At 53.9% G+C, this 13,345-nt stretch overlaps 1 protein-coding gene across 1 annotated transcript; it reads right to left on the reverse strand.

Moving 5' to 3' along the window:
• Nucleotides 1–1,994: 1,994 nt before the first annotated feature.
• LOC133361130 (elastase-1-like) lies at nt 1,995–8,193 on the reverse strand. Its single transcript, XM_061579997.1, has 5 exons — nt 7,914–8,193; nt 7,416–7,555; nt 5,842–5,981; nt 4,146–4,313; nt 1,995–2,495 (listed from the first exon to the last, which is right to left on the reverse strand). Exons 1-5 carry the CDS (start codon nt 8,174–8,176, stop codon nt 2,376–2,378), a joined length of 831 nt encoding a protein of 276 aa, XP_061435981.1. The 5' UTR covers nt 8,177–8,193; the 3' UTR covers nt 1,995–2,375.
• Nucleotides 8,194–13,345: the final 5,152 nt, after the last annotated feature.

Consider the following 13,345-nt stretch of genomic DNA (forward strand, 5'->3'; position numbering starts at 1 on the left):
CACTCCGAACCATGGTGGAACCACTCCGAACCATGGTGGAACCACTCCGAACCATGGTGGAACCACTCCGAACCATGGTGGAACCACATCCGAACCATGGTGGAACCTACTCCGAACATGGTGGAACCACTCCGAACCATGGTGGAACACTAACCAGGGGAACCACTCCGAACCTGGTGGGAAACCACTCCAACCCATAGGTGGAACCACTCCGAACCATGGTGGAACCACTCCGAACCATGGTGGAACCACTCCGAACCATGGTGGAACCACTCCGAACCATGGTGGAAGTCACTCCGAACCATGGTGGAACCACTCCGAACCATGGTGGAACCACTCCGAACCATGGTGGAACCACTCCGAACCATGGTGGAACCACTCCGAACCATGGTGGAACCACTCCAACCATGGTGAGACCACTCCGAACCATGGTGGAACCACTCCGAACCATGGTGGAACCACTCCGAACCATGGTGGAAACCACTCCGAACCATGGTGGAACCACACCGAACCATGGTGGAACCACTCCGAACCATGGTGGAACCACTCCGAACCATGGTGGAACCACTCCGAACAATGGTGGAACCACTCCGAACCATGGTGAAGTCACTCCGAACCATGGTGGAACCACTCCGAACCATGGTGGAACCACTCCGAACCATGGTGAAGTCACTCCGAACCATGGTGGAACCACTCCGAACCATGGTGGAACCACTCCGAACCATGGTGAAGTCACTCCGAACCATGGTGGAACCACTCCGAACCATGGTGGAACCACTCCGAACCATGGTGGAACCACTCCGAACCATGGTGGAACCACTCCGAACCATGGTGGAACCACTCCGAACCATGGTGGAACCACACCGAACCATGGTGGAACACTCCGAACCATGGTGGAACCACTCCGAACCATGGTGGAACCACTCCGAACCATGGTGGAACCACTCCGAACCATGGTGGAACCACTCCGAACCATGGTGGAACCACTCCGAACCATGGTGGAACCACTCCGAACCATGGTGGAACCACTCCGAACCATGGTGGAACCCAACCAGGTGGAACCACACCGAACCATGGTGGAACTACTCCGAACCATGGTGGAACCACTCCGAACCATGGTGGAACCACTCCGAACCATGGTGGAACCACTCCGAACCATGGTGGAACCACTCCGAACCATGGTGGAACCACTCCGAACCATGGTGGAAACCACTCCGAACCATGGTGGAACCACTCCGAACCATGGTGGAACCACTCCGAACCATGGTGGAACCACTCCGAACCATGGTGGAACCACACCGAACCATGGTGGAACCACTCCGAACCATGGTGGAACCACTCCGAACCATGGTGGAACCACTCCGAACCATGGTGGAACCACTCCGAACCATGGTGGAACCACTCCGAACCATGGTGGAACCACTCCGAACCATGGTGGAACCTCTCCGAACCATGGTGGAACCACTCCGAACCATGGTGGAACTACTCCGAACCATGGTGGAACCACACCGAACCATGGTGGAACTACTCCGAACCATGGTGGAACCACTCCGAACCATGGTGGAACCACTCCGAACCATGGTGGAACCACTCCGAACCATGGTGGAACCACTCCGAACCATGGTGGAACCACTCCGAACCATGGTGGAACCACTCCGAACCACTCCGAACCATGGTGAAGTCACTCCGAACCATGGTGGAACCACTCCGAACCATGGTGGAACCACTCCGAACCATGGTGGAACCACTCCGAACCATGGTGGAACCACTCCGAACCATGGTGGAACCACTCCGAACCATGGTGGAACCACTCGAACCATGGTGGAACCACTCCGAACCATGGTGGAACCACTCCGAACCATGGTGGAACCACTCCGAACCATGGTGGAACCACTCCGAACCATGGTGGAACCACTCCGAACCATGGTGGAACCACTCCGAACCATGGTGGAACCACTCCGAACCATGGTGGAACCACTCCGAAACCACTCCGAACCATGGTGGAACCACTCCGAACCATGGTGGAACCACTCCGAACCATGGTGAAGTCACTCCGAACCATGGTGGAACCACTCCGAACCATGGTGAAGTCACTCCGAACCATGGTGGAACCATTCCGAACCATGGTGGAACCACTCCGAGCCATGGTGAAGTCACTCCGAACCATGGTGAAGTCACTCCGAACCATGGTGAAGTCACTCCGAACCATGGTGGAACCACTCCGAACCATGGTGAAGTCACTCCGAACCATGGTGAAGTCACTCCGAACCATGGTGAAGTCACTCCGAACCATGGTGGAACCACTCCGGGCCCTTCATCCTCTTCATCCTCCTGCCAGGTCCTTTGGGGTTCCCACGCGACCCACCGCGAACCTCTCAGGAGGTCGTTCGCCCGGTCATGGACCCACCACGTGGCCAACTTAGCACAGGAGCCAGCGCGAGCAGCAGCAGAAGGGGGGGAGAGGCGGCCGGGCGATTGGTGGCTGACGACGCGAGCTGTGAATAGAGAGGGAGGTTAGCGTCATCGTCGACATCGTTCATACCGATCTATGACTAACTGACTAGCGAGCTGATGAGCTGATTATCTTGCTGACTTACTATCTTACTAGCGCTCTACCTCGATAGTGATCCATCTACCTGGCTATCCATCTGACTGACTAGCGAGCGGATGAGCTGATTATCTTGCTGACTTACTATCTTACTAGCGCTTTACCTCGATAGCGATCCATCTACCTGGCTATCTTTCCTACTGACTATCCGACTCTCTATCTGACTCACCATCTTGTGCACTATCTATCTGACTAACCATCTAGCGCACTATCTATCTATCTGACTAACCATCTAGTGCACTATCTATCTATCTGACTAGCCATCCAGTGCACTATCTATCTATCTGACTAACCATCTAGTGCACTATCTATCTATCTGACTCACCAACTAGTGCACTATCTATCTCTCTGACTCACCATCTAGTGCACTATCTATCTATCTGACTAACTATCTCGTGCACTATCTATCTATCTATCTGACTCACCATCCAGTGCACTATCTATCTATCTGACTCACCATCTCGTGCACTATCTATCTATCTGACTAACCATCTAGTGCACTATCTATCTATCTGACCCACCATCTAGTGCACTATCTATCTATCTGACTAACCATCTAGTGCACTATCTATCTATCTGACTCACCATCTAGTGCACTATCTATCTATCTGACTCACCATCTTGTGCACTATCTATCTGACTCACCATCTAGTGAACTATCTATCTATCTGACTCACCATCCAGTGCACTATCTATCTATCTGACTCACCATCTTGTGCACTATCTATCTATCTATCTGACTCACCATCTTGTGCACTATCTATCTATCTGACTCACCATCTCGTGCACTATCTATCTGACTCACCATCCAGTGCACTATCTATCTATCTGACTAACTAACCATCTCTTGCACTATCTATCGATCTGACTCACCATCTAGTGCACTATCTATCTATCTGACTCACCATCTAGTGCACTATCTATCTATCTGACTAACCATCTAGTGCACTATCTATCTATCTATCTGACTCACCATCTTGTGCACTATCTATCTATCTATCTGACTCACCATCTCGTGCACTATCTATCTATCTGACTCACCATCTCGTGCACTATCTATCTGACTAACCATCTCGTGCACTATCTATCTATCTATCTGACTCACCATCTAGTGCACTATCTATCTATCTGACTAACCATCCAGTGCACTATCTATCTGACTCACCATCTAGTGGACTATCTATCTGACTCACCATCTAGTGCACTATCTATCTATCTGACTCACCATATAGTGGACTATCTATCTGACTCACCATCTTGTGCACTATCTATCTATCTGACTCACCATCTCGTGCACTATCTATCTGACTCACTATCTAGTGGACTATCTATCTCTTTGACTCACCATCCAGTGCACTATCTATCTGACTCACCATCTAGTGCACTATCTATCTATCTGACTAACCAGCTGACCATCTATTTAGCTGGTGGGGGGGGGGGCTGGGTGTGGAGGGTGGGGGCTGGGGGGGGGCGGGGTGTGGAGGGGCGGGGGGGGCTGGGTGGGGGGCTGGGTGTGGAGGGTGGGGGGGGGTGTTACCCCGGTGACGTCAGCGACCCATTCCACGTGAGCCGACACGCGCGTGAACACGGCCGGCTTGCGTGGCGCCGCGCAGCCCGCGGCCGACACGAAGCTCGTGACGCCGTGAAGCTGCCACGCGCTGCCGGCCCCCCCCACGCGGCAGCTCAAGGGCCCCCCCGAATCTCCCTGTGGGGGAGGGGGGGAGGGCACGGGGTGGGGGTGGGTGGTTAGCATGGCAGGGTGACGAGGGGGCGTGGGGTTATCGGTGGGGTGGGTGTGGGTGTGTGGGTGAGTGGGTGTGTGAGTGGTTAGGTGTGTGGGTGGGTGAGTAGGTGGGTGGGTGAGTGGGTGGGTGAGTGTGTGGGTGTGTGAGTGGGTGGGTGAGTGGGTGGGTGTGTGGGTGTGTGGGTGTGTGGGTGAATGGGTAGGTGAGTGTGTGTGTGGGTGAGTGAGTGGGTGAGTGAGTGAGTGGGTGGGTGAGTGAGTGGGTGGGTGAGTGAGTGGGTGGGTAAGTGTGTGGGTGAGTGTGTGGGTGAGTGGGTGGGTGAGTGGGTGGGTGGGTTAGTGTGTGGGTGGGTAAGTGTGTGGGTGGGTGAGTGAGTGAGTGTGTGTGTGTGGGTGAGTGTGTGTGTGGGTGAGTGTGTGTGTGTGGGTGAGTGGGTGAGTGTGTGTGTGTGGGTGAGTGTGTGGGTGAGTGTGTGGGTGAGTGTGTGGATGGGTAAGTGAGTGGGTGGGTGTTTGGGTGTGTGGGTGAATGGGTAGGTGGGTGAGTGTGTGTGTGGGTGAGTGAGTGGGTGGGTAAGTGTGTGGGTGGGTGAGTGGGTGTGTGAGTGGGTGAGTGAGTGTGTGTGTGGGTGAGTGGGTGGGTGAGTGGGTGGGTAAGTGTGTGGGTGGGTGTGTAAGTGGGTGGGTGAGTGGGTGGGTCAGTGAGTGTGTGGGTGAGTGGGTGTGCGAGTGGGTGTGTGGGTGGGTAAGTGTGTGGGTGGGTGAGTGGGTGGGTGGGTGAGTGGGTGGGTGAGTGTATGGTTTAGTGTGTGTGTGCGGGTGGGTGGGTGTGTGTGGGTGTGTGTGGGTGAGTGTGTGGGTTAGTGTGTGTGGGTTAGTGTGTGGGTGTGGGAGTGTGTGTGGGTGGGTGTGTGTGTGGGTGTGTGTGGGTGAGGCCGATCTCTGTGGATGCCTCTGTGTGTCTCTGTGTGTGTCTCTGTGTCTCTGTGTGTGTCTCTGTGTGTCTCTGTGTCTCTGTGTGTGTCTCTCTGTGTGTCTCCGTGTCTCTGTGTCTCTGTGTGTGTCTCTGTGTGTGTCTGTGTGTCTCTGTGTGTGTCTCTGTGTGTGTCTCTGTGTCTCTGTGTGTGTCTCTCTGTGTGTCTCCGTGTCTCTGTGTCTCTGTGTGTGTCTCTGTGTGTGTCTGTGTGTCTCTGTGTGTGTCTCTGTGTGTGTCTGTGTGTGTGTCTCTGTGTGTCTCTGTGTGTGTCTCTGTGTGTCTCTGTGTGTGTCTCTGTGTGTGTCTCTGTGTGTCTCTGTGTGTGTCTCCGTGTGTGTCTCTGTGTGTGTCTCTCTATGTCTCTGTGTGTGTCTCTGTGTGTGTCTCTGTGTGTCTCTGTGTGTGTCTCTCTATGTCTCTGTGTGTGTCTCTGTGTGTGTCTCTGTGTCTCTGTGTGTGTCTCTGTGTGTCTCTGTGTGTGTCTCTGTGTCTCCGTGTCTCTGCGTGACGCACGTTGCACACGGAGCGCGAGTCGCCCGCGCAGATGACGCGTTCCGTGGCGAGCGCGCCCCACCACGTGACCTGCGCGCACGTCGCTGACGTCACAATGGGCAGCTCCGCCTCGCGCAGCTGCGGCGACAGGGGCCCGTCCGCTGCAACAACAACAACATCAACAACAACAACATCAACAACAACATCAACAACAACAGCAACAACAACAACAACAGCATCAGCAACAACAACAACATCAACAACAACAACAGCAGCAGCAACAACAACATCAACAACAACAGCAGCAACAACAGCAACAACAACAACAACAGCAACAACAGCAACAACATCAACAACAACAACATCAGCAGCAACAACAACAACAGCAGCGTCAAAAACAACAACAACAACATCAGCAACAACAACAACAGCAGCATCAGCATCAACAACATCAACAACAACAACATCAACAACATCAACAACAACAACAACAGCAGCATCAGCATCAACAACATCAACAACAACAACATCAACAACATCAACAACAACAACAGCAGCATCAGCATCAACAACATCAACAACAACAGCATCAACGCGGTCCTCAATTACACCGCGTGAACTCAATGGGAGCTCTTTTAGAAGACGTTTCAAGCAACGACCCTTTTCTACAACACAACTTTCTCTGTGCTTCTCTGTGTGTCTCTGTCGTGTCTCTGTGGGTCTCTGTCTCGCTGTCTCTGTGTGTCTCTGTGGGTCTCTGTGAGTGTCTCTGTGGGTCTCTGTGTGTCTACAGGTCTCTGTGTGTCTCTGCGTGTCTCTGCGTGTCTCTGTGTGTCTTTACGTGTCTCTGTGTATCTCTCTGCGTGTCTCTGTGTGTCTCTGCGTGTCCCTGCGTGTCTCCGCGTGTCCCTGCGTGTCCCTGCGTGTCTCCGCGTGTCTTTGTGTGTCTCTGTGTCTCTGCGTGTCCCTGCGTGTCTCCGCGTGTCTCTGCGTGTCCCTGCGTGTCTCCGCGTGTCCCTGCGTGTCTCCGCGTGTCTTTGTGTGTCTCTGCGTGTCTCCGCGTGTCCCTGCGAGTCTCTGCGTGTCTCCGCGTGTCCCTGTGAGTCTCCGCGTGTCTCCGCGTGTCCCTGTGAGTCTCCGCGTGTCTCTGCGTGTCCCTGCGTGTCTCCGCGTGTCTTTGTGTGTCTCTGCGTGTCTCCGCGTGTCCCTGTGAGTCTCTGCGTGTCTCCGCGTGTCCCTGTGAGTCTCCGCGTGTCTCTGCGTGTCCCTGCGTGTCTCCGCGTGTCTTTGTGTGTCTCTGTGTCTCTGCGTGTCCCTGCGTGTCTCCGCGTGTCTCTGCGTGTCCCTGCGTGTCTCCGCGTGTCCCTGCGTGTCTCCGCGTGTCTTTGTGTGTCTCTGCGTGTCTCCGCGTGTCCCTGCGAGTCTCTGCGTGTCTCCGCGTGTCCCTGCGAGTCTCTGCGTGTCTCCGCGTGTCCCTGTGAGTCTCCGCGTGTCTCTGCGTGTCCCTGCGTGTCTCCGCGTGTCTTTGTGTGTCTCTGCGTGTCTCCGCGTGTCCCTGTGAGTCTCCGCGTGTCTCTGCCGTGACCCCCACCCACCTTGGACTCTGCCCCAGCCGGTGGCCACGCACGTGGCCCCGGGCCCCAGCGCGGCCCCCCCGGGCCCCGGCAGCGGCACGAGGCCGATGGAGGCGCCCAGAGGCACCGCCACGCGCAGCTCCAGCAGCGCGATGTCGAACCTACGAAACCACAACCACACACACAGACACACACACAGACACACACACAGACACACACACACAGACACACACACACACAGACAGACACACACACACACAGACACACACACAGACAGACAGACAGACACACACACAAATACACACAGACAGACACACATACATACATACAGACACACACACAGACAGCATTATTCACGCAACTGCATCCCATCAACGCTGCCACATCAATCAGCCGGTCCCCTACACGGACGATCCCTCCCTTGCCTCCCTACAGGGACTCCTCTACTTACGAACAAGTTCGGTTCCAGGGGAGAGGAGGAGGTGCGGGGGGAGGGGGGGTTATGGGGGTGATGCTCACCCCTTCATGGGGTTATCGTCCCAGGAGGGGTGGACGTGCGTGGTGGACACGGCGGAGTTCACCTCCCCCGGCTCGCTGCGCCCCAGCTCGTGCTTGCCCAGGCGCACGAGGTACCGCTGGGCGGAGCTGGCGCGTGCCGCCAGCGCGGAGGGCAGGCGGAGAGAGACAGACAGAGACATGGAGAGAGACAGAGAGAGACAGAGAGACAGAGAGATGGAGAGAGAGACAGAGAGAGACAGAGACAGAGAGAGAGACATAGACATGGAGAGAGAGACAGAGAGATAGACACATGGAGAGAGACAGACACATGGAGAGAGACAGAGACATGGAGAGAGACAGAGAGAGACAGAGACAGAGAGATGGAGAGAGAGACAGAGAGAGACAGAGACATGGAGAGAGACAGAGACATGGAGAGAGACAGAGAGATGGAGAGATAGACACATGGAGAGAGACAGACACATGGAGAGAGACATAGACATGGAGAGAGAGACAGAGAGATAGACACATGGAGAGAGACAGACACATGGAGAGAGACAGAGACATGGAGAGAGACAGAGACATGGAGAGAGACAGAGAGATGGAGAGATAGACAGAGAGACAGAGACATGGAGAGAGACAGAGACATGGAGAGAGACAGAGAGATGGAGAGATAGACACATGGAGAGAGACAGACACATGGAGAGAGACATAGACATGGAGAGAGAGACAGAGAGATAGACACATGGAGAGAGACAGACACATGGAGAGAGACAGAGACATGGAGAGAGACAGAGACATGGAGAGAGACAGAGAGATGGAGAGATAGACAGAGAGACAGAGACATGGAGAGAGACAGAGAGATGGAGAGATAGACACATGGAGAGAGACAGACACATGGAGAGAGACATAGACATGGAGAGAGAGACAGAGAGATAGACACATGGAGAGAGACAGAGACATGGAGAGAGACAGAGAGATGGAGAGATAGACACATGGAGAGAGACAGACACATGGAGAGAGACATAGACATGGAGAGAGAGACAGAGAGACAGAGACATGGAGAGAGACAGAGAGATGGAGAGAGAGACAGAGAGAGACAGAGACACAGAGAGAGAGACATAGACATGGAGAGAGAGACAGAGAGATAGACACATGGAGAGAGACAGAGACATGGAGAGAGACAGAGACATGGAGAGAGACAGAGAGATGGAGAGATAGACACATGGAGAGAGACAGACACATGGAGAGAGACTTAGAGATGGAGAGAGAGACAGAGAGAGACAGAGACACAGAGAGAGAGACATAGACATGGAGAGAGAGACAGAGAGATAGACACATGGAGAGAGACAGACACATGGAGAGAGACAGAGACATGGAGAGAGACAGAGAGAGACAGAGAGACAGAGAGAGACAGAGAGACAGAGAGATGGAGAGAGAGACAGAGAGAGAGACACATGGAGAGAGACAGACACATGGAGAGAGACAGAGACATGGAGAGAGACAGAGACATGGAGAGAGACAGAGACATGGAGAGAGACAGAGACATGGAGAGAGACAGAGACATGGAGAGAGACAGAGAGATGGAGAGATAGACACATGGAGAGAGACAGACACATGGAGAGAGACAGAGACATGGAGAGAGACAGACACATGGAGAGAGACAGAGACATGGAGAGAGACAGAGAGATGGAGAGATAGACACATGGAGAGAGACAGAGACATGGAGAGAGACAGAGACATGGAGAGAGACAGACACATGGAGAGAGACATAGACATGGAGAGAGAGACAGAGAGACAGACACATGGAGAGAGACAGAGACATGGAGAGAGACAGAGACATGGAGAGAGACAGAGAGATGGAGAGATAGACAGAGAGACAGAGACATGGAGAGAGACAGAGAGATGGAGAGATAGACACATGGAGAGAGACAGACACATGGAGAGAGACAGAGACATGGAGAGAGACAGAGACATGGAGAGAGACAGAGAGATGGAGAGATAGACACATGGAGAGAGACAGACACATGGAGAGAGACAGAGACATGGAGAGAGACAGAGAGATGGAGAGATAGACACATGGAGAGAGACAGACACATGGAGAGAGACATAGACATGGAGAGAGAGACAGAGAGAGAGACACATGGAGAGAGACAGACACATGGAGAGAGACAGAGACATGGAGAGAGACAGAGACATGGAGAGAGACAGAGAGATGGAGAGATAGACAGAGAGACAGAGACATGGAGAGAGACAGAGAGATGGAGAGATAGACACATGGAGAGAGACAGGACACATGGAGAGAGACAGAGACATGGAGAGAGACAGAGACATGGAGAGAGACAGAGAGATGGAGAGATAGACACATGGAGAGAGACAGACACATGGAGAGAGACATAGGACATGGAGAGAGAGACAGAGAGACAGAGACATGGAGAGAGACAGACACATGGAGAGAGACAGAGACATGGAGAGAGACAGAGACATGGAGAGAGACAGAGAGATGGAGAGATAGACACATGGAGAGAGACAGACACATGGAGAGAGACAGAGACATGGAGAGAGACAGAGAGATGGAGAGATAGACACATGGAGAGAGACAGACACATGGAGAGAGACATAGACATGGAGAGAGAGACAGAGAGAGAGACACATGGAGAGAGACAGACACATGGAGAGAGACAGAGACATGGAGAGAGACAGAGACATGGAGAGAGACAGAGAGATGGAGAGATAGACAGAGAGACAGAGACATGGAGAGAGACAGAGAGATGGAGAGATAGACACATGGAGAGAGACAGACACATGGAGAGAGACAGAGACATGGAGAGAGACAGAGACATGGAGAGAGACAGAGAGATGGAGAGATAGACACATGGAGAGAGACAGACACATGGAGAGAGACATAGACATGGAGAGAGAGACAGAGAGACAGAGACATGGAGAGAGACAGACACATGGAGAGAGACAGAGACATGGAGAGAGACAGAGAGATGGATGAGAGAGACAGAGACAGACACAGAGAGAGAGACATAGACATGGAGAGAGACAGACAGAGAGACAGAGAGACAGAGAGAGAGAGACAGACAGAGAGACAGAGAGATGGAGAGAGAGACAGACAGAGAGAGACAGAGAGACAGACAGAGAGAGAGGGAGACAGATGAGGACGCGGAATTCCAATGCACCCCCAGACTCACCACACAGAGACCCACAGACTCACCACACAGAGACCCACAGACTCACCACACAGAGACCCACAGACTCACCACACAGAGACCCACAGACTCACCACACAGAGACCCACAAGACTCACCACACAGAGACCCACAGACTCACCCACAGATGACCCACAGACTCACCACACAGAGACCCACAGACTCACCACACAGAGACCACAGACTCACCACACAGAGACCCACAGACTCACCACACAGAGACCCACAGACTCACCACACAGAGACCCACAGACTCACCACACAGAGACCCACCGATCAGCAACAAGGACCCCACAGATCACCACACAGAGACCCACAGGACTCACCACACAGAGACCCACAGACTCACCACACAGAGACCACAGACTCACCACACAGAGACCCACAGACTCACCACACAGAGACCCACAGACTCACCACACAGAGAGACCCACAGACTCACCACACAGAGACCCACAGACTCACCACACAGAGACCCACAGACTCACCACACGAGACCCACAGACTCACCACAGAGACCCACAGACTCACCACACAGAGACCCACAGACTCACCACACAGAGACCCACAGACTCACCACACAGAGACCCACAGACTCACCACACAGAGACCCCAGACTCACCACACAGAGACCCACAGACTCACCACACAGAGACCCACAGACTCACCACACAGAGACCCACAGACTCACCACACAGAGACCCACAGACTCACCACACAGAGACCCACAGACTCACCACACACAGAGACCCACAGACTCACCACACAGAGACCCACAGACTCACCACACAGAGACCCACAGACTCACCACACAGAGACCCACAGACTCACCACACAGAGACCCACAGACTCACCACACAGAGACCCACAGACTCACCACACAGAGACCCACAGACTCACCACACAGAGACCCACAGACTCACCACACAGAGACCCACAGACTCACCACACAGAGACCCACAGACTCACCACACAGGAGACCCACAGACTCCCACACACCAGGAGACCCACAGACTCACCACACAGAGAACCCACAGACTCACCACACCAGAGAGACCCACACGACTCACCACACAGAGAGACCCACAGACTCACCACACAGAGACCCACAGACTCACCACACAGAGAGGACCCACAGACTCACCACACAGAGACCCACAGACTCAACCACCACAGCGAGACCCACAGACTCACACACCAGAGAGACCCACAGACTCACCACACAGAGAGACCCCACAGACTCACCACACAGAGACCCACAGATCACCACACAGACTAACCAACAGAGAGACCCAAGACTCACCACACAGAGAGCCCACAGACTCACACACAGAGAGACCCACAGACTCACCACACAGAGACCCACAGACTCACCACACCGAGAGACCCAAGACTCACCACCCAGAGACCCACAGAACTCACCACACAGAGACCAATCGACCACAACAGAGGAGACCCACAGACTCACCACACAGAGAGACCCACAGACTCACCACACAGAGAGACCCACAGACTCACCACACAGAGAGACCCACAGACTCACCACACAGAGACCCACAGACTCACCACACAGAGAGACCCACAGACTCACCACACAGAGACCCACAGACTCACCACACAAGGACCCACAGACCTCACCACACAGAGAGAACCACCAGACCTCACCAACAGCAGAGACCCACAGACTCACCACACAGAGACCCACAGACTCACCACACAGAGACCCACAGACTCACCACACAGAGACCCACAGACTCACCACACAGAGACCCACAGACTCACCACACAGAGACCCACAGACTCACCACACAGAGACCCACAGACTCACCACACAGACCCACAGACTCACCACACAGAGACCCACAGACTCACCACAGAGACCCACAGACTCACACACAGACTCACCACACAGAGACCCACAGACTCACCACACAGAGACCCACAGACTCACCACACAGAGACCCACAGACTCACCACACAGAGACCCACAGACTCACCACACAGAGACCCACAGACTCACCACACAGAGACCCACAGACTCACCACACAGAGACCCACAGACTCACCACACAGAGACCCACAGACTCACCACACAGAGACCCACAGACTCACCACACGAGACCCACATACTCACCACACAGAGACCCACAGACTCACCACACAGAGACCCACAGACTCACCACACAGAGACCCACAGACTCACCACACGAGACCCACAGACTCACCACACAGAGACCCACA

This window comes from Lethenteron reissneri, chromosome 71, assembly GCF_015708825.2.
Source record: "Lethenteron reissneri isolate LAM-NWPU_2019-01 chromosome 71, ASM1570882v1, whole genome shotgun sequence".
NCBI lineage: Eukaryota > Metazoa > Chordata > Hyperoartia > Petromyzontiformes > Petromyzontidae > Lethenteron > Lethenteron reissneri.